General features: G+C 40.3%; 2 protein-coding genes across 2 annotated transcripts; both read right to left on the reverse strand.

The window, feature by feature from the left end:
- Positions 1–2,365: 2,365 nt before the first annotated feature.
- LOC113110567 (cell wall protein DAN4-like) lies at positions 2,366–4,058 on the reverse strand (the record flags this gene model as incomplete). Its single annotated transcript, XM_026274697.1, has 1 exon — positions 2,366–4,058. A coding segment is annotated over exon 1 (1,605 nt), but the record flags the coding sequence as incomplete, so codon positions are not given.
- An 11,165-nt stretch (positions 4,059–15,223) lies between these two features.
- Positions 15,224–16,916, reverse strand: LOC113110568 (cell wall protein DAN4-like; the record flags this gene model as incomplete). Its single annotated transcript, XM_026274698.1, has 1 exon — positions 15,224–16,916. A coding segment is annotated over exon 1 (1,605 nt), but the record flags the coding sequence as incomplete, so codon positions are not given.
- Between the last annotated feature and the right edge of the window lie 5,271 nt (positions 16,917–22,187).

Raw genomic sequence — 22,187 nt, forward strand, 5'->3', positions numbered from 1 at the left:
CAGTTGATGCACTTTCACTTGTAGATGATTCTAATGTGGACATACTCGTTGGGGACATAGCTGTTGTAAATGCTGATTGAGCTGTTGTTGAAGGTTCTGTTTCTTTGGTAGTCGTAAACAGAGTGGTTTGTGCAGGCTGGCTTGTTGTTTGCTCTACAGTAGATGAAGCCTTTACTGTTCCTGATGAAGTTAATTCGGATGTACTTTGTCCTTCTGTTGAAGTAGATGGTGAAGATGGAGAGGTACCTGTTGTGTAAACAGTAGTTTGCAAAGATGATCCGGTTTCACTTGTAGGTGATTCTAATGTGGAGGTGGGTATTGGGGATGTATCTGCTGTAAATGTGTGTTGAACTGTTGTTGTAGGTTCTGTTTCTGTAGTAGTAGTAAAAATAGAGCTTTGCGTCTCCTGGCTTGTTGTTTGTGCTGAATTAGAAGTAGGCATTTCTGTTGTTGATGAAATCATCTCTGATGTACTTTGTCCGTCTGTTACAGAAGACATTGAAGATGGAGATGTACCTATTGATGATGATGTAGTTACCACTGTTGAAGTTCTTTCACTTGTAGATGATTCTATTGTGGTTTCAGTCATAGGGGACAAAGCTGTTGTAAATGGTGATTGAGCTGTTGTTGCAGTTTCTGTTTCTGTGGTAGAACTAAACAGAGTGGTTTGAGTGTGCTGGCTTGTTGTTTGCTCTACAGTAGATGAAGCCATTGCTGTTCCTGATGAAGTTAATTCGGATGTACTTTGTCCTTCTGTTGAAGTAGATGGTGAAGATTGAGAGGTACCTGTTGTATACACAGTAGTTTGCAAAGTTGATCCGGTTTCACTTGTAGGTGATTCTAATGTGGAGGTGGACATTGGGGATGTATCTGTTGTAAAAGTTGAAGCTACTTCTGTTCCTGGTGAAGTTAATTCTGATGTACTTGGTCCTTCTGTTGAAGAAAATGGCGAAGATGGAGAGGTACCTGTTGTGTACACAGTAGTTTGCACAGTTGATGCACTTTCACTTGTAGATGATTCTAATGTGGACATACTCGTTGGGGACATAGCTGTTGTAAATGCTGATTGAGCTGTTGTTGAAGGTTCTGTTTCTTTGGTAGTCGTAAACAGAGTGGTTTGTGTCGGCTGGCTTGTGGTTTGCTCTACAGTAGATGAAGCCTTTACTGTTCCTGATGAAGTTAATTCGGATGTACTTTGTCCTTCTGTTGAAGTAGATGGTGAAGATGGAGAGGTACCTGTAGTGTAAACAGTAGTTTGCAAAGATGATCCGGTTTCACTTGTAGGTGATTCTAATGTGGAGGTGGGCATTGGGGATGTATCTGCTGTAAATGTGTGTTGAACTGTTGTTATAGGTTCTGTTTCTGTAGTAGTAGTAAAAATAGAGCTTTGTGTCTCCTGGCTTGTTGTTTGTGCTGAATTAGAAGTAGGCATTTCTGTTGTTGATGAAATCATCTCTGATGTACTTTGTCTGTCTGTTACAGAAGACATTGAAGATGGAGATGTACCTATTGATGATGATGTAGTTACCACTGTTGAAGTTCTTTCACTTGTAGATGATTCTATTGTGGTTCCAGTCATTGGGGACAAAGCTGTTGTAAATGTTGATTGAGCTGTCGTTGTAGGTTCTGTTTCTGTGATAGAACTAAACAGAGTGGTTTGAGTGTGCTGGCTTGTTGTTTGCTCTACAGTAGATGAAGGCATTGCTGTCCCTAATGAAGTTAATTCTGAAGTACTTTGTCCTTCTGTTGAAGTAGATGGGGAGGTACCTGCTGTGTACACAGTAGATTGCAATGTTGATCCGGTTTGACTTGTAGGTGATTCTAATTTTGAAGTGGACATTGGGGATGTAACTCTTGTAAATGTTGACTGAGCTGTAGTTGTAGGTTCTGTTTTTGTGATAGAACTAAACAGAGTGGTTTGAGTCTGCTGGCTTGTTGTTTGCTCTACAGTAGATGAAGCCTTTGCTGTTCCTGATGAAGTTAATTCGGATGTACTTTGTCCTACTGTTGAAGTAGATGGTGAAGATGGAGAGGTACCCGTTGAATACACAGTAGTTTGCAGATTTGATGCACTTTCACTTGTAGATGATTCTAATGTGGACATGCTCGTTGCGGACATAGCTGTTGTAAATGCTGATTGAGCTGTTGTTGAAGGTTCTGTCTCTGTGGTAGTAGTAAACAGCGTGGTTTGTGCCGGCTGGCTTGTAGTTTGCTCTACAGTGGATAAAGATATTTCTGTTGTTGATGAAATCAATTTTGATGTACTTTGCCCTTCTGTCGTCATAGATGGTGAAGTTGGGGAGGTCTCTATTGAGGAAGATGTAGTTTCCGGTGTTGAACTTCTTTCACTTGTAGATGATTCAAATTTAGTGGTCATCGCAGATATATATGTTGTAAATGTTGATTGAGCTGTCGTTGCAGGTTCTGTTTCTGTGGTAGAACTTAACAGAGTGGTTTGAGTGTGCTGGCTTGTTGTTTGCTCTACAGTAGATGAAGCCATTGCTGTTGCTGATGAAGCTAATTCTGAAGTACTTTGTCCTTCTGTTGAAGTAGATGGTGAAGATGGAGAGGTACCTGTTGTGTACACAGGAGTTTGCAAAGTTGATCCGGTTTTACTTGTAGGTGATTCTAATGTGGAGGTGGACATTGGGGATGTATCTGTTGTAAATGTGTATTGAACTGTTGTTGTAGGTTCTGTTTCTGTGGTAGTAGTAAAAATAGAGCTTTGTGTCTCCTGGCTTGTTGTTTGTGCTGAATTAGAAGGAGGCATTCCTGTTGTTGATGAAATCATCTCTGATGTACTTTGACTGTCTGTTACAGAAGACATTGAAGATGGAGATGTACCTATTGAGGATGATGTAGTTACCACTGTTGAAGTTCTTTCACTTGTAGATGATTCTATTGTGGTTTCAGTCATTGGGGACAAAGCTGTTGTAAATGTTGATTGAGCTGTCGTTGTAGGTTCTGTTTCTGTGATAGAACTAAACAGAGTGGTTTGAGTGTTCTGGCTTGTTAATTGCTCTGCAGTAGATGAAGGCATTGCTGTTCCTAATGAAGTTAATTCTGAAGTACTTTGTCCTTCTGTTGAAGTAGATGGGGAGGTACCTGCTGTGTACATGGTAGATTGCAATGTTGATCCTGTTTGACTTGTAGGTGAATCTAATTTGGAGGTGGACATTGGGGATGTAAATCTTGTAAATGTTGATTGAGCTGTAGTTGTAGGTTCTGTTTCTGTGATAGAACTAAACAGAGTGGTTTGAGTCTGCTGGCTTGTTGTTTGCTCTACAGTAGATGAAGGCATTGCTGTTCCTAATGAAATTAATTCTGAAGTACGTTGTCCTTCTGTTGAAGTAGATAGGGAGGTACCTGCTGTGTACACAGTAGATTGCAATGTTGATCCGGTTTGACTTGTAGGTGATTCTAATTTGGAAGTGGACATTGGGGATGTAACTCTTGTAAATATTGATTGAGCTGTAGTTGTAGGTTCTGTTTCTGTGATAGAACTAAACAGAGTGGTTTGAGTCTGCTGGCTTGTTGTTTGCTCTACAGTAGATGAAGCCTTTACTGTTCCTGATGAAGTTAATTCGGATGTACTTTGTCCATCTGTTGAAGTAGTTGGTGAAGGTGGAGAGGTACCTGTTGTGTATACAGTAGTTTGCACAATTGATGCACTTTCACTTGTAGATGACTCTAATGTGGACGTGCTCGTTGGGGACATAGCTGTTGTAAATGCTGATTGAGCTGTTGTTGAAGATTCTGTTTCTGTGGTAGTAGTAAACAGAGTGGTTTGTGCCGGCTGGCTTGTAGTTTGCTCTACAGTTGATAAAGATATTTCATTTGTTGATGAAATCAATTCTGAAGTACTTTGTCCTTCTGTTGAAGTAGTTGGAGAGGTACCTGTTGTGTACACTGTAGTTTGCAATGTTGATCCAGATTGACTTGTAGGTGATTCTAATGTGGAGGTGGACATTGGGGATGTAACTCTTGTAAATGTTGATTGAGCTGTAGTTGTAGGTTCTGTTTCTGTGATAGAACTAAACAGAGTGGTTTGAGTGTGCTGGCTTGTTGTTTGCTCTACAGTCGATGAAGGCATTGCTGTTCCTGATGAAGTTAATTCTGATGTACTTTGTCCTTCTGTTGAAGAAGATGGCGAAGATGGAGAGGTACCTGTTGTGAACACAGTAGTTTGCACAATTGATGCACTTTCACTTGTAGATGATTCTAATGTGGACGTGCTCTTTGGGGACATAGCTGTTGTAAATGCTGATTGAGCTGTTGTTGAAGGTTCTGTTTCTGTGGTAGTAGTAAACAGACTGGTTTGTGCCGGCTGGCTTGTAGTTTGCTCTACAGTTGATAAAGATATTTCATTTGTTGATGAAATCAATTCTGAAGTACTTTGTCCTTCTGTTGAAGTAGATGGAGAGGTACCTGTTGTGTACAAAGAAGTTTGCAATGTTGATCCACTTTCACTTGTAGGTAATGTGGATGTGGGCACTAGGGATGTAGCTGTTGTAAAAGTTGAAGCTACTTCTGTTCCTGATGAAGTTAATTCTGATGTACTTTGTCCTTCTGTTGAAGAAGATGGCGAAGATGGAGAGGTACCTGTTGTGTACACAGTAGTTTGCACAGTTGATGCACTTTCACTTGTAGATGATTCTAATGTGGACATGCTCGTTGGGGACATAGCTGTTGTAAATGCTGATTGAGCTGTTGTTGAAGGTTCTGTTTCTTTGGTAGTCGTAAACAGAGTGGTTTGTGCCGGCTGGCTTGTTGTTTGCTCTACAGTGGATAAAGATATTTCTGTTGTTGATGAAATAAATTTTGATGTACTTTGCCCTTCTGTCGTCATAGATGGTGAAGTTGGAGAGGTCCCTATAGAGGAAGATGTAGTTTCCAGTGTTGAACTTCTTTCACTTGTAGATGATTCAAATTTAGTGGTCATAGCAGATATATCTGTTGTAAATGTTGATTGAGCTGTCGTTGTAGGTTCTGTTTCTGTGGTAGAACTAAACGGAGTGGTTTGAGCCTGCTCGCTTGTTGTTTGCTTTACAGTAGTTGAAAATATTGCTGTTGCTGATGAAGTTAATTCTGAAGTACTTTGTCCTTCTGTTGAAGTAGATGGAGAGGTACCTGTTGTGTACACAGAAGTTTGCAATGTTGATCCACTTTCAATTGTAGGTGATTCTGATGTGGAGGTGGACATTGGGGATGTAGCTGTTGTAAATGTTGAAGCTACTTCTGTTCCTGATGAAGTTAATTCCGATGTACTTTTACCCTCTGTTGAAGTAGATGGTGAAGATGGAGAGGTACCTGTTGTGTACACAGTAGTTTGCAATGTTGATCCACTTTCACTTGTAGGTAATTTGGATGTGGGCATTAGGGATGTAGCTGTTGTAAAAGTTGAAGCTACTTCTGTTCCTGATGAAGTTAATTCTGATGTACTTTGTCCTTCTGTTGAAGAAGATGGCGAAGATGGAGAGGTACCTGTTGTGTACACAGTAGTTTGCACAGTTGATGCACTTTCACTTGTAGATGATTCTAATGTGGACATGCTCGTTGGGGACATAGCTGTTGTAAATGCTGATTGAGCTGTTGTTGAAGGTTCTGTATCTTTGGTAGTCTTAAACAGAGTGGTTTGTGCCGGCTGGCTTGTGGTTTGCTCTGCAGTGGATAAAGATATTTCTGTTGTTAATGAAATAAATTTTGATGTACTTTGCCCTTCTGTCGTCATAGATGGTGAAGTTGGAGAGGTCCCTATAGAGGAAGATGTAGTTTCCAGTGTTGAACTTATTTCACTTGTAGATGATTCAAATTTAGTGGTCATAGCAGGCTTATCTGTTGTAAATGTTGATTGAGCTGTCGTTGTAGGTTCTGTTTCTGTGGTAGAACTAAACGGAGTGGTTTGAGCCTGCTCGCTTGTTGTTTGCTCTAAAGTAGTTGAAAATATTGCTGTTGCTGATGAAGTTAATTCTGAAGTACTTTGTCCTTCTTTTGAAGTAGATGGAGAGGTACCTGTTGTGTACACAGAAGTTTGCAATGTTGATCCACTTTCAATTGTAGGTGATTCTGATGTGGAGGTGGCCATTGTGGATGTAGCTGAGGAATATGTTGAAGCTACTTCTGTTCCTGATGAAGTTAATTCTGATGTACTTGTACCCTCTGTTGAAGTAGATGGTGAAGATGGAGAGGTACCTGTTGTGTACACAGTTGTTTGCAATGTTGATCCACTTTCACTTGTAGGTAATGTGGATGTGGGCATTAGGGATGTAGCTGTTGTAAAAGTTGAAGCTACTTCTGTTCCTGATGAAGTTAATTCTGATGTACTTTGTCCTTCTGTTGAAGAAGATGGCAAAGATGGAGAGGTACCTGTTGTGTACACAGTAGTTTGCACAGTTGATGCACTTTCACTTGTAGGTAATGTGGATGTGGGCATTAGGGATGTAGCTGTTGTAAAAGTTGAAGCTACTTCTGTTCCTGATGAAGTTAATTCTGATGTACTTTGTCCTTCTGTTGAAGAAGATGGTAAAGATGGAGAGGTACCTGTTGTGTACACAGTAGTTTGCACAGTTGATGCACTTTCACTTGTAGATGATTCTAATGTGGACATGCTCGTTGGGGACATAACTGTTGTAAATGTTGATTGAGCTGTCGTTGTAGGTTCTGTTTCTGTGGTAGAACTAAATGGAATGGTTTGAGCCTGCTCGCTTGTTGTTTGCTCTACAGTAGTTGAAAATATTTCTGTTGCTGATGAAGTTAATTCTGAAGTACTTTGTCCTTCTGTTGAAGTAGATGGAGAGGTACCTGTTGTGTACACAGTAGTTTGCAATGTTGATCCACTTTCACTTGTAGGTAATGTGGATGTGGGCATTAGGGATGTAGCTATTGTAAAAGTTGAAGCTACTTCTGTTCCTGATGAAGTTAATTCTGATGTACTTTGTCCTTCTGTTGAAGACGATGGCGAAGATGGAGAGGTACCTGTTGTGTACACAGTAGTTTGCACAGTTGATGCACTTTCACTTGTAGATGATTCTAATGTGGACATACTCGTTGGGGACATAGCTGTTGTAAATGCTGATTGAGCTGTTGTTGAAGGTTCTGTTTCTTTGGTAGTAGTAAACAGAGTGGTTTGTGCCGGCTGGCTTGTGGTTTGCTCTACAGTGGATAAAGATATTTCTGTTGTTGATGAAATAAATTTTGATGTACTTTGTCCTTCTGTCGTCATAGATGGTGAAGTTGGAGAGGTCCCTATAGAGGAAGATGTAGTTTCCAGTGTCGAACTTCTTTCACTTGTAGATGATTCAAATTTAGTGGTCATAGCAGGCTTATCTGTTGTAAATGTTGATTGAGCTGTCGTTGTAGGTTCTGTTTCTGTGGTAGAACTAAACGGAGTGGTTTGAGCCTGCTCGCTTGTTGTTTGCTCTAAAGTAGTTGAAAATATTGCTGTTGCTGATGAAGTTAATTCTGAAGTACTTTGTCCTTCTTTTGAAGTAGATGGAGAGGTACCTGTTGTGTACACAGAAGTTTGCAATGTTGATCCACTTTCAATTGTAGGTGATTCTGATGTGGAGGTGGCCATTGTGGATGTAGCTGAGGAATATGTTGAAGCTACTTCTGTTCCTGATGAAGTTAATTCTGATGTACTTGTACCCTCTGTTGAAGTAGATGGTGAAGATGGAGAGGTACCTGTTGTGTACACAGTTGTTTGCAATGTTGATCCACTTTCACTTGTAGGTAATGTGGATGTGGGCATTAGGGATGTAGCTGTTGTAAAAGTTGAAGCTACTTCTGTTCCTGATGAAGTTAATTCTGATGTACTTTGTCCTTCTGTTGAAGAAGATGGCAAAGATGGAGAGGTACCTGTTGTGTACACAGTAGTTTGCACAGTTGATGCACTTTCACTTGTAGGTAATGTGGATGTGGGCATTAGGGATGTAGCTGTTGTAAAAGTTGAAGCTACTTCTGTTCCTGATGAAGTTAATTCTGATGTACTTTGTCCTTCTGTTGAAGAAGATGGTAAAGATGGAGAGGTACCTGTTGTGTACACAGTAGTTTGCACAGTTGATGCACTTTCACTTGTAGATGATTCTAATGTGGACATGCTCGTTGGGGACATAACTGTTGTAAATGTTGATTGAGCTGTCGTTGTAGGTTCTGTTTCTGTGGTAGAACTAAATGGAATGGTTTGAGCCTGCTCGCTTGTTGTTTGCTCTACAGTAGTTGAAAATATTTCTGTTGCTGATGAAGTTAATTCTGAAGTACTTTGTCCTTCTGTTGAAGTAGATGGAGAGGTACCTGTTGTGTACACAGTAGTTTGCAATGTTGATCCACTTTCACTTGTAGGTAATGTGGATGTGGGCATTAGGGATGTAGCTATTGTAAAAGTTGAAGCTACTTCTGTTCCTGATGAAGTTAATTCTGATGTACTTTGTCCTTCTGTTGAAGAAGATGGCGAAGATGGAGAGGTACCTGTTGTGTACACAGTAGTTTGCACAGTTGATGCACTTTCACTTGTAGATGATTCTAATGTGGACATACTCGTTGGGGACATAGCTGTTGTAAATGCTGATTGAGCTGTTGTTGAAGGTTCTGTTTCTTTGGTAGTAGTAAACAGAGTGGTTTGTGCCGGCTGGCTTGTGGTTTGCTCTACAGTGGATAAAGATAATTCTGTTGTTGATGAAATCAATTTTGACGTACTTTGTCCTTCTGTCGTCATAGATGGTGAAGTTGGAGAGGTCCCTATAGAGGAAGATGTAGTTTCCAGTGTCAAACTTCTTTCACTTGTAGATGATTCAAATTTAGTGGTCAGAGCAGGTTTATCTGTTGTAAATATTGATTGAGCTGTCGTTGCAGGTTCTGTTTCTGTGGTAGAACTAAACGGAGTGGTTTGAGCCTGCTCGCTTGTTGTTTGCTCTACAGTAGTTGAAAATATTGCTGTTGCTGATGAAGTTAATTCTGAAGTACTTTGTCCTTCTGTTGAAGTAGATGGAGAGGTACCTGTTGTGTACACAGAAGTTTGTAATGTTGGTCCACTTTCAATTGTAGGTGATTCTGATGTGGAGGTGGACATTGGGGATGTATCTGTTGTATATGTTGAAGCTACTTCTGTTCCTGATGAAGTTAATTCTGATGTACTTTTACCCTCTGTTGAAGTAGATGGTGAAGATGGAGAGGTACCTGCTGTGTACACAGTAGTTTGCAATGTTGATCCACTTTCACTTGTAGGTAATGTGGATGTGGGCATTAGGGATGTAGCTGTTGTAAAAGTTGAAGCTACTTCTGTTCCTGATGAACTTAATTCCGATGTACTTTTAACCTCTGTTGAAGTAGATGGTGAAGATGGAGAGGTACCTGCTGTGTACACAGTAGTTTGCAATGTTGATCCACTTTCACTTGTAGGTAATGTGGATGTGGGCATTAGGGATGTAGCTTTTGTAAAAGTTGAAGCTACTTCTGTTCCTGATGAAGTTAATTCTGATGTACTTTGTCCTTCTGTTGAAGAAGATGGCGAAGATGGAGAGGTACCTGTTGTGTACACAGTAGTTTGCACAGTTGATGCACTTTCACTTGTAGATGATTCTAATGTGGACATGCTCGTTGGGGACATAGCTGTTGTAAATGCTGATTGAGCTGTTGTTGAAGGTTCTGTTTCTTTGGTAGTCGTAAACAGAGTGGTTTGTGCCGGCTGGCTTGTGGTTTGCTCTACAGTGGATAAAGATATTTCTGTTGTTGATGAAATAAATTTTGATGTACTTTGCCCTTCTGTCGTCATAGATGGTGAAGTTGGAGAGGTCCCTATAGAGGAAGATGTAGTTTCCAGTGTCGAACTTCTTTCAATTGTAGATGATTCAAATTTAGTGGTCATAGCAGATATATCTGTTGTAAATGTTGATTGAGCTGTCGTTGTAGGTTCTGTTTCTGTGGTAGAACTAAACGGAGTGGTTTGAGCCTGCTCGCTTGTTGTGTGCTCTACAGTAGTTGAAAATATTGCTGTTGCTGATGAAGTTAATTCTGAAGTACTTTGTCCTTCTGTTGAAGTAGATCTAGAGGTACCTGTTGTGTACACAGAAGTTTGCAATGTTGATCCACTTTCAATTGTAGGTGATTCTGATGTGGAGGTGGCCATTGGGGATGTATCTGTTGTATATGTTGAAGCTACTTCTGTTCCTGATGAAGTTAATTCTGATGTACTTTTACCCTCTGTTGAAGTAGATGGTGAATATGGAGAGGTAGCTGTTGTGTACACAGTAGTTTGCAATGTTGATCCAATTTCACTTGTAGGTAATGTGGATGTGGGCATTAGGGATGTAGCTCTTGTAAAAGTTGAAGCTACTTCTGTTCCTGATGAAGTTAATTCTGATGTACTTTGTCCTTCTGTTGAAGAAGATGGCAAAGATGGAGAGGTACCTGTTGTGTACACAGTAGTTTGCACAGTTGATGCACTTTCACTTGTAGATGATTCTAATGTGGACATGCTCGTTGGGGACATAACTGTTGTAAATGTTGATTGAGCTGTCGTTGTAGGTTCTGTTTCTGTGGTAGAACTAAATGGAATGGTTTGAGCCTGCTCGCTTGTTGTTTGCTCTACAGTAGTTGAAAATATTTCTGTTGCTGATGAAGTTAATTCTGAAGTACTTTGTCCTTCTGTTGAAGTAGATGGAGAGGTACCTGTTGTGTACACAGTAGTTTGCAATGTTGATCCACTTTCACTTGTAGGTAATGTGGATGTGGGCATTAGGGATGTAGCTATTGTAAAAGTTGAAGCTACTTCTGTTCCTGATGAAGTTAATTCTGATGTACTTTGTCCTTCTGTTGAAGAAGATGGCGAAGATGGAGAGGTACCTGTTGTGTACACAGTAGTTTGCACAGTTGATGCACTTTCACTTGTAGATGATTCTAATGTGGACATACTCGTTGGGGACATAGCTGTTGTAAATGCTGATTGAGCTGTTGTTGAAGGTTCTGTTTCTTTTGTAGTAGTAAAGAGAGTGGTTTGTGCCGGCTGGCTTGTGGTTTGCTCTACAGTGGATAAAGATAATTCTGTTGTTGATGAAATCAATTTTGACGTACTTTGTCCTTCTGTCGTCATAGATGGTGAAGTTGGAGAGGTCCCTATAGAGGAAGATGTAGTTTCCAGTGTCGAACTTCTTTCACTTGTAGATGATTCAAATTTAGTGGTCATAGCAGGTTTATCTGTTGTAAATATTGATTGAGCTGTCGTTGCAGGTTCTGTTTCTGTGGTAGAACTAAACGGAGTGGTTTGAGCCTGCTCGCTTGTTGTTTGCTCTACAGTAGTTGAAAATATTGCTGTTGCTGATGAAGTTAATTCTGAAGTACTTTGTCCTTCTGATGAAGTAGATGGAGAGGTACCTGTTGTGTACACAGAAGTTTGGAATGTTGGTCCACTTTCAATTGTAGGTGATTCTGATGTGGAGGTGGACATTGGGGATGTATCTGTTGTATATGTTGAAGCTACTTCTGTTCCTGATGAAGTTAATTCTGATGTACTTTTACCCTCTGTTGAAGTAGATGGTGAAGATGGAGAGGTACCTGCTGTGTACACAGTAGTTTGCAATGTTGATCCACTTTCACTTGTAGGTAATGTGGATGTGGGCATTATGGATGTAGCTGTTGTAAAAGTTGAAGCTACTTCTGTTCCTGATGAAGTTAATTCTGATGTACTTTTAACCTCTGTTGAAGTAGATGGTGAAGATGGAGAGGTACCTGCTGTGTACACAGTAGTTTGCAATGTTGATCCACTTTCACTTGTAGGTAATGTGGATGTGGGCATTAGGGATGTAGCTGTTGTAAAAGTTGAAGCTACTTCTGTTCCTGATGAAGTTAATTCTGATGTACTTTGTCCTTCTGTTGAAGAAGATGGCGAAGATGGAGAGGTACCTGTTGTGTACACAGTAGTTTGCACAGTTGATGCACTTTCACTTGTAGATGATTCTAATGTGGACATACTCGTTGGGGACATAGCTGTTGTAAATGCTGATTGAGCTGTTGTTGAAGGTTCTGTTTCTTTGGTAGTCGTAAACAGAGTGGTTTGTTCCGGCTGGCTTGTGGTTTGCTCTACAGTGGATAAAGATAAATCTGTTGTTGATGAAATCAATTTTGACGTACTTTGTCCTTCTGTCGTCATAGATGTTGAAGTTGGAGAGGTCCCTATAGAGGAAGATGTAGTTTCCAGTGTCGAACTTCTTTCACTTGTAGATGATTCAAATTTAGTGGTCATAGCAGGCTTATCTGTTGTAAATGTTGATAGAGCTGTCGTTGTGGGTTCTGTTTCTGTGGTAGAACTAAACAGAGTGGTTTGAGCCTGCTCGCTTGTTGTTTGCTCTACAGTAGTGGAAAATATTTCTGTTGCTGATGAAGTTAATTCTGAAGTACTTTGTCCTTCTGTTGAAGTAGATGGAGAGGTAGCTGTTGTGTACACAGAAGTTCGCAATGTTGATCCACTTTCAGTTGTAGGTGATTCTGACGTGGAGGTGGACAATGGGGATGTAGCTGTTGTATATGTTGAAGCTACTTCTGTTCCTGATGAAGTTAATTCTGATGTACTTTTACCCTCTGTTGAAGTAGATGGTGAAGATGGAGAGGTACCTGTTGTGTACACAGTAGTTTGCAATGTTGATCCACTTTCACTTGTAGGTAATGTGGGTGTGGGCATTAGGGATGTAGCTGTTGTAAAAGTTGAAGCTACTTCTGTTCCTGATGAAGTTAATTCCGATGTACTTTTAACCTCTGTTGAAGTAGATGGTGAAGATGGAGAGGTACCTGCTGTGTACACAGTAGTTTGCAATGTTGATCCACTTTCACTTGTAGGTAATGTGGATGTGGGCATTAGGGATGTAGCTTTTGTAAAAGTTGAAGCTACTTCTGTTCCTGATGAAGTTAATTCTGATGTACTTTGTCCTTCTGTTGAAGAAGATGGCGAAGTTGGAGATGTACCTGTTGTGTACACAGTAGTTTGCACAGTTGATGCACTTTCACTTGTAGATGATTCTAATGTGGACATGCTCGTTGGGGACATAGCTGTTGTAAATGCTGATTGAGGTGTTGTTGAAGTTTCTGTTTCTTTGGTAGTCGTAAACAGAGTGGTTTGTGCCGGCTGGCTTGTGGTTTGCTCTACAGTGGATAAAGATATTTCTGTTGTTGATGAAATAAATTTTGATGTACTTTGCCCTTCTGTCGTCATAAATGGTGAAGTTGGAGAGGTCCCTATAGAGGAAGATGTAGTTTCCAGTGTCGAACTTCTTTCAATTGTAGATGATTCAAATTTAGTGGTCATAGCAGATATATCTGTTGTAAATGTTGATTGAGCTGTCGTTGTAGGTTCTGTTTCTGTGGTAGAACTAAACGGAGTGGTTTGAGCCTGCTCGCTTGTTGTGTGCTCTACAGTAGTTGAAAATATTGCTGTTGCTGATGAAGTTAATTCTGAAGTACTTTGTCCTTCTGTTGAAGTAGATCTAGAGGTACCTGTTGTGTACACAGAAGTTTGCAATGTTGATCCACTTTCAATTGTAGGTGATTCTGATGTGGAGGTGGCCATTGGGGATGTATCTGTTGTATATGTTGAAGCTACTTCTGTTCCTGATGAAGTTAATTCTGATGTACTTTTACCCTCTGTTGAAGTAGATGGTGAAGATGGAGAGGTAGCTGTTGTGTACACAGTAGTTTGCAATGTTGATCCACTTTCACTTGTAGTTAATGTGGATGTGGGCATTAGGGATGTAGCTGTTGTAAAAGTTGAAGCTACTTCTGTTCCTGATGAAGTTAATTCTGATGTACTTTGTCCTTCTGTTGAAGAAGATGGCAAAGATGGAGAGGTACCTGTTGTGTACACAGTAGTTTGCACAGTTGATGCACTTTCACTTGTAGATGATTCTAATGTGGACATGCTCGTTGGGGACATAACTGTTGTAAATGTTGATTGAGCTGTCGTTGTAGGTTCTGTTTCTGTGGTAGAACTAAATGGAATGGTTTGAGCCTGCTCGCTTGTTGTTTGCTCTACAGTAGTTGAAAATATTTCTGTTGCTGATGAAGTTAATTCTGAAGTACTTTGTCCTTCTGTTGAAGTAGATGGAGAGGTACCTGTTGTGTACACAGTAGTTTGCAATGTTGATCCACTTTCACTTGTAGATGATTCTAATGTGGACATGCTCGTTGGGGACATAGCTGTTGTAAATGCTGATTGAGCTGTTGTTGAAGGTTCTGTTTCTTTGGTAGTAGTAAACAGAGTGGTTTGTGCCGGCTGGCTTGTGGTTTGCTCTACAGTGGATAAAGATAATTCTGTTGTTGATGAAATCAATTTTGACGTACTTTGTCCGTCTGTTACAGAAGACATTGAAGATGGAGATGTACCTATTGATGATGATGTAGTTACCAGTGTTGAAGTTCTTTCACTTGTAGATGATTCTATTGTGGTTCCAGTCATTGGGGACAAAGCTGTTGTAAATGTTGATTGAGCTGTCGTTGTAGGTTCTGTTTCTGTGATAGAACTAAACAGAGTGGTTTGAGTGTGCTGGCTTGTTGTTTGCTCTACAGTAGATGAAGGCATTGCTGTCCCTAATGAAGTTAATTCTGAAGTACTTTGTCCTTCTGTTGAAGTAGATGGGGAGGTACCTGCTGTGTACACAGTAGATTGCAATGTTGATCCGGTTTGACTTGTAGGTGATTCTAATTTTGAAGTGGACATTGGGGATGTAACTCTTGTAAATGTTGACTGAGCTGTAGTTGTAGGTTCTGTTTTTGTGATAGAACTAAACAGAGTGGTTTGAGTCTGCTGGCTTGTTGTTTGCTCTACAGTAGATGAAGCCTTTGCTGTTCCTGATGAAGTTAATTCGGATGTACTTTGTCCTACTGTTGAAGTAGATGGTGAAGATGGAGAGGTACCCGTTGAATACACAGTAGTTTGCAGATTTGATGCACTTTCACTTGTAGATGATTCTAATGTGGACATGCTCGTTGCGGACATAGCTGTTGTAAATGCTGATTGAGCTGTTGTTGAAGGTTCTGTCTCTGTGGTAGTCGTAAACAGCGTGGTTTGTGCCGGCTGGCTTGTAGTTTGCTCTACAGTGGATAAAGATATTTCTGTTGTTGATGAAATCAATTTTGATGTACTTTGCCCTTCTGTCGTCATAGATGGTGAAGTTGGGGAGGTCTCTATTGAGGAAGATGTAGTTTCCGGTGTTGAACTTCTTTCACTTGTAGATGATTCAAATTTAGTGGTCATCGCAGATATATATGTTGTAAATGTTGATTGAGCTGTCGTTGCAGGTTCTGTTTCTGTGGTAGAACTTAACAGAGTGGTTTGAGTGTGCTGGCTTGTTGTTTGCTCTACAGTAGATGAAGCCATTGCTGTTGCTGATGAAGCTAATTCTGAAGTACTTTGTCCTTCTGTTGAAGTAGATGGTGAAGATGGAGAGGTACCTGTTGTGTACACAGGAGTTTGCAAAGTTGATCCGGTTTTACTTGTAGGTGATTCTAATGTGGAGGTGGACATTGGGGATGTATCTGTTGTAAATGTGTATTGAACTGTTGTTGTAGGTTCTGTTTCTGTGGTAGTAGTAAAAATAGAGCTTTGTGTCTCCTGGCTTGTTGTTTGTGCTGAATTAGAAGGAGGCATTCCTGTTGTTGATGAAATCATCTCTGATGTACTTTGACCGTCTGTTACAGAAGACATTGAAGATGGAGATGTACCTATTGAGGATGATGTAGTTACCACTGTTGAAGTTCTTTCACTTGTAGATGATTCTATTGTGGTTTCAGTCATTGGGGACAAAGCTGTTGTAAATGTTGATTGAGCTGTCGTTGTAGGTTCTGTTTCTGTGATAGAACTAAACAGAGTGGTTTGAGTGTGCTGGCTTGTTAATTGCTCTGCAGTAGATGAAGGCATTGCTGTTCCTAATGAAGTTAATTCTGAAGTACTTTGTCCTTCTGTTGAAGTAGATGGGGAGGTACCTGCTGTGTACATGGTAGATTGCAATGTTGATCCTGTTTGACTTGTAGGTGAATCTAATTTGGAGGTGGACATTGGAGATGTAAATCTTGTAAATGTTGATTGAGCTGTAGTTGTAGGTTCTGTTTCTGTGATAGAACTAAACAGAGTGGTTTGAGTCTGCTGGCTTGTTGTTTGCTCTACAGTAGATGAAGGCATTGCTGTTCCTAATGAAATTAATTCTGAAGTACTTTGTCCTTCTGTTGAAGTAGATAGGGAGGTACCTGCTGTGTACACAGTAGATTGCAATGTTGATCCGGTTTGACTTGTAGGTGATTCTAATTTGGAAGTGGACATTGGGGATGTAACTCTTGTAAATATTGATTGAGCTGTAGTTGTAGGTTCTGTTTCTGTGATAGAACTAAACAGAGTGGTTTGAGTCTGCTGGCTTGTTGTTTGCTCTACAGTAGATGAAGCCTTTACTGTTCCTGATGAAGTTAATTCGGATGTACTTTGTCCATCTGTTGAAGTAGTTGGTGAAGGTGGAGAGGTACCTGTTGTGTATACAGTAGTTTGCACAATTGATGCACTTTCACTTGTAGATGACTCTAATGTGGACGTGCTCGTTGGGGACATAGCTGTTGTAAATGCTGATTGAGCTGTTGTTGAAGATTCTGTTTCTGTGGTAGTAGTAAACAGAGTGGTTTGTGCCGGCTGGCTTGTAGTTTGCTCTACAGTTGATAAAGATATTTCATTTGTTGATGAAATCAATTCTGAAGTACTTTGTCCTTCTGTTGAAGTAGTTGGAGAGGTACCTGTTGTGTACACTGTAGTTTGCAATGTTGATCCAGATTGACTTGTAGGTGATTCTAATGTGGAGGTGGACATTGGGGATGTAACTCTTGTAAATGTTGATTGAGCTGTAGTTGTAGGTTCTGTTTCTGTGATAGAACTAAACAGAGTGGTTTGAGTGTGCTGGCTTGTTGTTTGCTCTACAGTCGATGAAGGCATTGCTGTTCCTGATGAAGTTAATTCTGATGTACTTTGTCCTTCTGTTGAAGAAGATGGCGAAGATGGAGAGGTACCTGTTGTGAACACAGTAGTTTGCACAATTGATGCACTTTCACTTGTAGATGATTCTAATGTGGACGTGCTCTTTGGGGACATAGCTGTTGTAAATGCTGATTGAGCTGTTGTTGAAGGTTGTGTTTCTGTGGTAGTAGTAAACAGACTGGTTTGTGCCGGCAGGCTTGTAGTTTGCTCTACAGTTGATAAAGATATTTCATGTGTTGATGAAATCAATTCTGAAGTACTTTGTCCTTCTGTTGAAGTAGATGGAGAGGTACCTGTTGTGTACAAAGAAGTTTGCAATGTTGATCCACTTTCACTTGTAGGTAATGTGGATGTGGGCACTAGGGATGTAGCTGTTGTAAAAGTTGAAGCTACTTCTGTTCCTGATGAAGTTAATTCTGATGTACTTTGTCCTTCTGTTGAAGAAGATGGCGAAGATGGAGAGGTACCTGTTGTGTACACAGTAGTTTGCACAGTTGATGCACTTTCACTTGTAGATGATTCTAATGTGGACATGCTCGTTGGGGACATAGCTGTTGTAAATGCTGATTGAGCTGTTGTTGAAGGTTCTGTTTCTTTGGTAGTCGTAAACAGAGTGGTTTGTGCCGGCTGGCTTGTTGTTTGCTCTACAGTGGATAAAGATATTTCTGTTGTTGATGAAATAAATTTTGATGTACTTTGCCCTTCTGTCGTCATAGATGGTGAAGTTGGAGAGGTCCCTATAGAGGAAGATGTAGTTTCCAGTGTTGAACTTCTTTCACTTGTAGATGATTCAAATTTAGTGGTCATAGCAGATATATCTGTTGTAAATGTTGATTGAGCTGTCGTTGTAGGTTCTGTTTCTGTGGTAGAACTAAACGGAGTGGTTTGAGCCTGCTCGCTTGTTGTTTGCTTTACAGTAGTTGAAAATATTGCTGTTGCTGATGAAGTTAATTCTGAAGTACTTTGTCCTTCTGTTGAAGTAGATGGAGAGGTACCTGTTGTGTACACAGAAGTTTGCAATGTTGATCCACTTTCAATTGTAGGTGATTCTGATGTGGAGGTGGACATTGGGGATGTAGCTGTTGTAAATGTTGAAGCTACTTCTGTTCCTGATGAAGTTAATTCCGATGTACTTTTACCCTCTGTTGAAGTAGATGGTGAAGATGGAGAGGTACCTGTTGTGTACACAGTAGTTTGCAATGTTGATCCACTTTCACTTGTAGGTAATTTGGATGTGGGCATTAGGGATGTAGCTGTTGTAAAAGTTGAAGCTACTTCTGTTCCTGATGAAGTTAATTCTGATGTACTTTGTCCTTCTGTTGAAGAAGATGGCGAAGATGGAGAGGTACCTGTTGTGTACACAGTAGTTTGCACAGTTGATGCACTTTCACTTGTAGATGATTCTAATGTGGACATGCTCGTTGGGGACATAGCTGTTGTAAATGCTGATTGAGCTGTTGTTGAAGGTTCTGTTTCTTTGGTAGTCTTAAACAGAGTGGTTTGTGCCGGCTGGCTTGTGGTTTGCTCTGCAGTGGATAAAGATATTTCTGTTGTTAATGAAATAAATTTTGATGTACTTTGCCCTTCTGTCGTCATAGATGGTGAAGTTGGAGAGGTCCCTATAGAAGAAGATGTAGTTTCCAGTGTTGAACTTATTTCACTTGTAGATGATTCAAATTTAGTGGTCATAGCAGGCTTATCTGTTGTAAATGTTGATTGAGCTGTCGTTGTAGGTTCTGTTTCTGTGGTAGAACTAAACGGAGTGGTTTGAGCCTGCTCGCTTGTTGTTTGCTCTAAAGTAGTTGAAAATATTGCTGTTGCTGATGAAGTTAATTCTGAAGTACTTTGTCCTTCTTTTGAAGTAGATGAAGAGGTACCTGTTGTGTACACAGAAGTTTGCAATGTTGATCCACTTTCAATTGTAGGTGATTCTGATGTGGAGGTGGCCATTGTGGATGTAGCTGAGGAATATGTTGAAGCTACTTCTGTTCCTGATGAAGTTAATTCTGATGTACTTGTACCCTCTGTTGAAGTAGATGGTGAAGATGGAGAGGTACCTGTTGTGTACACAGTTGTTTGCAATGTTGATCCACTTTCACTTGTAGGTAATGTGGATGTGGGCATTAGGGATGTAGCTGTTGTAAAAGTTGAAGCTACTTCTGTTCCTGATGAAGTTAATTCTGATGTACTTTGTCCTTCTGTTGAAGAAGATGGCAAATATGGAGAGGTACCTGTTGTGTACACAGTAGTTTGCACAGTTGATGCACTTTCACTTGTAGGTAATGTGGATGTGGGCATTAGGGATGTAGCTGTTGTAAAAGTTGAAGCTACTTCTGTTCCTGATGAAGTTAATTCTGATGTACTTTGTCCTTCTGTTGAAGAAGATGGTAAAGATGGAGAGGTACCTGTTGTGTACACAGTAGTTTGCACAGTTGATGCACTTTCACTTGTAGATGATTCTAATGTGGACATGCTCGTTGGGGACATAACTGTTGTAAATGTTGATTGAGCTGTCGTTGTAGGTTCTGTTTCTGTGGTAGAACTAAATGGAATGGTTTGAGCCTGCTCGCTTGTTGTTTGCTCTACAGTAGTTGAAAATATTTCTGTTGCTGATGAAGTTAATTCTGAAGTACTTTGTCCTTCTGTTGAAGTAGATGGTGAAGATGGAGAGGTACCTGTTGTGTACACAGTAGTTTGCAATGTTGATCCACTTTCACTTGTAGGTAATGTGGATGTGGGCATTAGGGATGTAGCTATTGTAAAAGTTGAAGCTACTTCTGTTCCTGATGAAGTTAATTCTGATGTACTTTGTCCTTCTGTTGAAGAAGTTGGCGAAGATGGAGAGGTACCTGTTGTGTACACAGTAGTTTGCACAGTTGATGCACTTTCACTTGTAGATGATTCTAATGTGGACATACTCGTTGGGGACATAGCTGTTGTAAATGCTGATTGAGCTGTTGTTGAAGGTTCTGTTTCTTTGGTAGTAGTAAACAGAGTGGTTTGTGCCGGCTGGCTTGTGGTTTGCTCTACAGTGGATAAAGCTAATTCTGTTGTTGATGAAATCAATTTTGACGTACTTTGTCCTTCTGTCGTCATAGATGGTGAAGTTGGAGAGGTCCCTATAGAGGAAGATGTAGTTTCCAGTGTCGAACTTCTTTCACTTGTAGATGATTCAAATTTAGTGGTCATAGCAGGTTTATCTGTTGTAAATATTGATTGAGCTGTCGTTGCAGGTTCTGTTTCTGTGGTAGAACTAAACGGAGTGGTTTGAGCCTGCTCGCTTGTTGTTTGCTCTACAGTAGTTGAAAATATTGCTGTTGCTGATGAAGTTAATTCTGAAGTACTTTGTCCTTCTGTTGAAGTAGATGGAGAGGTACCTGTTGTGTACACAGAAGTTTGTAATGTTGGTCCACTTTCAATTGTAGGTGATTCTGATGTGGAGGTGGACATTGGGGATGTATCTGTTGTATATGTTGAAGCTACTTCTGTTCCTGATGAAGTTAATTCTGATGTACTTTTACCCTCTGTTGAAGTAGATGGTGAAGATGGAGAGGTACCTGCTGTGTACACAGTAGTTTGCAATGTTGATCCACTTTCACTTGTAGGTAATGTGGATGTGGGCATTAGGGATGTAGCTGTTGTAAAAGTTGAAGCTACTTCTGTTCCTGATGAAGTTAATTCCGATGTACTTTTAACCTCTGTTGAAGTAGATGGTGAAGATGGAGAGGTACCTGCTGTGTACACAGTAGTTTGCAATGTTGATCCACTTTCACTTGTAGGTAATGTGGATGTGGGCATTAGGGATGTAGCTTTTGTAAAAGTTGAAGCTACTTCTGTTCCTGATGAAGTTAATTCTGATGTACTTTGTCCTTCTGTTGAAGAAGATGGCGAAGTTGGAGAGGTACCTGTTTTGTACACAGTAGTTTGCACAGTTGATGCACTTTCACTTGTAGATGATTCTAATGTGGACATGCTCGTTGGGGACATAGCTGTTGTAAATGCTGATTGAGCTGTTGTTGAAGGTTCTGTTTCTTTGGTAGTCGTAAACAGAGTGGTTTGTGCCGGCTGGCTTGTGGTTTGCTCTACAGTGGATAAAGATATTTCTGTTGTTGATGAAATAAATTTTGATGTACTTTGCCCTTCTGTCGTCATAAATGGTGAAGTTGGAGAGGTCCCTATAGAGGAAGATGTAGTTTCCAGTGTCGAACTTCTTTCAATTGTAGATGATTCAAATTTAGTGGTCATAGCAGATATATCTGTTGTAAATGTTGATTGAGCTGTCGTTGTAGGTTCTGTTTCTGTGGTAGAACTAAACGGAGTGGTTTGAGCCTGCTCGCTTGTTGTGTGCTCTACAGTAGTTGAAAATATTGCTGTTGCTGATGAAGTTAATTCTGAAGTACTTTGTCCTTCTGTTGAAGTAGATCTAGAGGTACCTGTTGTGTACACAGAAGTTTGCAATGTTGATCCACTTTCAATTGTAGGTGATTCTGATGTGGAGGTGGCCATTGGGGATGTATCTGTTGTATATGTTGAAGCTACTTCTGTTCCTGATGAAGTTAATTCTGATGTACTTTTACCCTCTGTTGAAGTAGATGGTGAAGATGGAGAGTTAGCTGTTGTGTACACAGTAGTTTGCAATGTTGATCCACTTTCACTTGTAGGTAATGTGGATGTGGGCATTAGGGATGTAGCTGTTGTAAATGTTGAAGCTACTTCTGTTCCTGATGAAGTTATATCTGATGTACTTTGTCCTTCTGTTGAAGAAGATGGCAAAGATGGAGAGGTACCTGTTGTGTACACAGTAGTTTGCACAGTTGATGCACTTTCACTTGTAGATGATTCTAATGTGGACATGCTCGTTGGGGACATAACTGTTGTAAATGTTGATTGAGCTGTCGTTGTAGGTTCTGTTTCTGTGGTAGAACTAAATGGAATGGTTTGAGCCTGCTCGCTTGTTGTTTGCTCTACAGTAGTTGAAAATATTTCTGTTGCTGATGAAGTTAATTCTGAAGTACTTTGTCCTTCTGTTGAAGTAGATGGAGAGGTACCTGTTGTGTACACAGTAGTTTGCAATGTTGATCCACTTTCACTTGCAGGTAATGTGGATGTGGGCATTAGGGATGTAGCTATTGTAAAAGTTGAAGCTACTTCTGTTCCTGATGAAGTTAATTCTGATGTACTTTGTCCTTCTGTT

This window comes from Carassius auratus, chromosome 11, assembly GCF_003368295.1.
Source record: "Carassius auratus strain Wakin chromosome 11, ASM336829v1, whole genome shotgun sequence".
NCBI classification, from domain to species: Eukaryota; Metazoa; Chordata; class Actinopteri; order Cypriniformes; family Cyprinidae; genus Carassius; species Carassius auratus.